The following is a 2,500-nucleotide window of genomic DNA, read 5'->3' as shown; positions in this document are numbered from 1 at the left end:
CTAAAATCACCGTAGACATAGCATGTACATTCATGCCATCCATGGTATCAGTTGGTTATGTACACACCATATATCCCAACAAAGCAGTATTTAAGCTTCATTCAAAAATCTGCAATCAGTCTAAGGATAAAAGGGAAGGGCCTTAAAATATAATGTAGATAATGTAGAGCAGTAGCATTCAATAATCGTGTAGATTTTTAGGATAGATGATTAACGATATACTTTTTGCAAATTTCACCAGAGAAATCAAGAAAGACAAGTTGAATTGGAGCAGCAACTGAAAGAAAAAGAAGATTCTAAGACACACCTTGACAATCCCCTAATTGAAAATCTCAATAGGGTAGAAGGTGATGTGATATCAGCAAGTGGTATTGATGCAGCACTGTCTGCTCTAAAGTAAGCCTTTGAGTTTGTTTGTTTCTTTCAGTATCATGTGGAGGAAGAAATAATTGATACAGTCAGAGTAAAGTACATATATATTTTGCCTGTGGGTCAATTCTTCAACAAGTGTAGCCCTATGAATTCTGCCATTGTTTTCTCCTATTATACTAAAGGAAATTATTGATTATGCCAAAGTATTCACATAAGTATATATTTTCTCTTTCTCATTCTCAGGTACTTATACTCATGACTTGTAGATAAAGGCCTTTTCTGAACATAACAATATTTATATTTATATTTCAGTACTGATGACAGTAACACAGACCGCCATCCAGAGAAGAGAATGGCAGCAGCTTTTAAGGCCTTTGAAGAGAAGAGACTACCACAGATCAAGAAAGAAAATCCAAATTTGCGTATGTCGCAGCAGAAGCAGATGTTGCGTAAAGAATGGCTGAAGAGCCCTGAGAATCCTCTGAACCAAAGGAAATGATTAGATAAACCAGTGATATACTAAGCATAATGAATATACCATTGGAGGAAGGATATCTAAGATCTCTTGATTTATTTTCATGTTTGCAGTTATGTAAATCAAAATGAGATTACAACTCAGATGATATATATCTAAGAATTATTTAAGAATTTATGTAGAAGTGAACTTTTTTTCATCATAAAGACTTTCAGTATAATTGTTATCATTGCAATTTTTTTTGCTTTTGGAATATATCTACTCACTATTTATATTGTCTTTTTTTTTTGTATGTATGATTTTGTATGTGGGTACTTGCAGGTGCATGCTTGTTTGTATGAGTGCATGGATTTGTTTTTGCTTTCAAATAACTTCTAAATGCACAAAATTAGTGCATAAAATTTATAACTTTAACATCATGACAAAAGTGAAGCTTCTGGGTTCCCCTTTTGCAGTTTTATTATGTTCTTGTTCTAAATATTGTTGACACTCCACACTGGAGGAATAAACCTTTCTATGTTCAAAGTGTTTGTTAGTTCTCCAGAAGGTTTTTATAATTTTTGCAAGACCTTTTATAGTGTCATAAAAGAAAGGTGATCACCTGTGTTTCAGTTCAGAATGGTTATCAAGGAAGGTTAATTAGCTCCTAGGATCATTAATGGCATATACAAAATATTGTTCAAGACTGACACAAAGCCAGTCTTTTATCCTTTCAGCATCTCTCTCACACTATAGGATGTGCACAGAAGAGAAGGAAAAAGAAAGGTGGAGAAGAAAAGACCATGAAAATTAGTTAAGGTGAGGGCTGAGGTCCAAGACTGGAGATCCCCCACACTGGGCCTCAGTCCTCATCTCCTAAGCCCCCCATGACAACAATGGCCATGAGGTTGACTGGGGAGGTCTTTCCTACAGAGGTAAAATTTTGAAGTCAATTAAAAAAAGAAGCATCAGTAATTTATTCCATTGCAAATTGCAAAGTATTTAACTATAAAGTCTTCAGTATTGCCTTATTCTCTAACATAAAATCTGTTATAATGGTTGGTCACTACATTTTATGGGGATGATTTTTTTATTTCCACCTTCTTTTCTTCAAAAATGGGAAATGCACAGACTTTTCTACCTCTAATTTAACATCCAGATTAATTTTTAAAAGTTAGATTTGGTCTCTTGTGCTTAGTTATCCCATTCCTAAGGTGATCTCCAAGCACCATACTGGGCCACACACCAGACGTGGTGTAGAGTCAGCTGCTGAAGGGGAAAATTAGATTTACACTCTTGTCTGTGTCATAAACAATTATATAGGTAATGAGTCTATTTCTAAATAGATTTAAAGCTTTCCTTTGAAGACTTTCTCTCCTCCGTGACTGCAGTCAGGGTAAAATAAGTGAACACCTGTATAGCTCACAATTTCATGAATGCTCAACCATACATCATTATGGGACATCATCCTGGTGTGAGTGATAGTCTAGCCATATGATATGATAGGATGTCATTTGTTTCCAATGGCTTAAACATTTAGCTTATTTTATTTCTAAAGGAAATGCATAGTATATAAATTTAGTATAAGAATTAGGAAAGAAAGAAAAAAAATTGAATTTCAAAGTTTGAGGTTTGTATGCAAGATGATATCCACAGCTGAGTTTAGACAGTTGA

At 34.4% G+C, this 2,500-nt stretch overlaps 1 protein-coding gene across 2 annotated transcripts in view; it reads left to right on the top strand.

The window, feature by feature from the left end:
- The window catches only part of LOC113806285 (coiled-coil domain-containing protein 124), an 11,685-nt gene that overhangs the window by 9,130 nt on the left and 55 nt on the right, over window positions 1-2,500 (top strand). For both annotated transcript variants that reach the window (XM_027357397.2, XM_027357398.2), the window contains exons 4-5: window positions 242-396; window positions 685-2,500. The exon at window positions 685-2,500 is cut by the window's right edge and continues 55 nt beyond it. In XM_027357397.2, the coding sequence (XP_027213198.1) occupies window positions 242-396; window positions 685-871 (342 nt within the window). In that variant the 3' untranslated portion in view covers window positions 872-2,500. The remainder of the gene's footprint in view (window positions 1-241; window positions 397-684) is intronic.

Source organism: Penaeus vannamei, chromosome 9 (genome assembly GCF_042767895.1).
Source record: "Penaeus vannamei isolate JL-2024 chromosome 9, ASM4276789v1, whole genome shotgun sequence".
In the NCBI taxonomy this organism is placed as follows: Eukaryota; Metazoa; Arthropoda; class Malacostraca; order Decapoda; family Penaeidae; genus Penaeus; species Penaeus vannamei.
The sequence above is the reverse complement of the archived record's forward strand: the minus strand, read 5'-3'. Positions and strand labels throughout refer to the sequence as shown.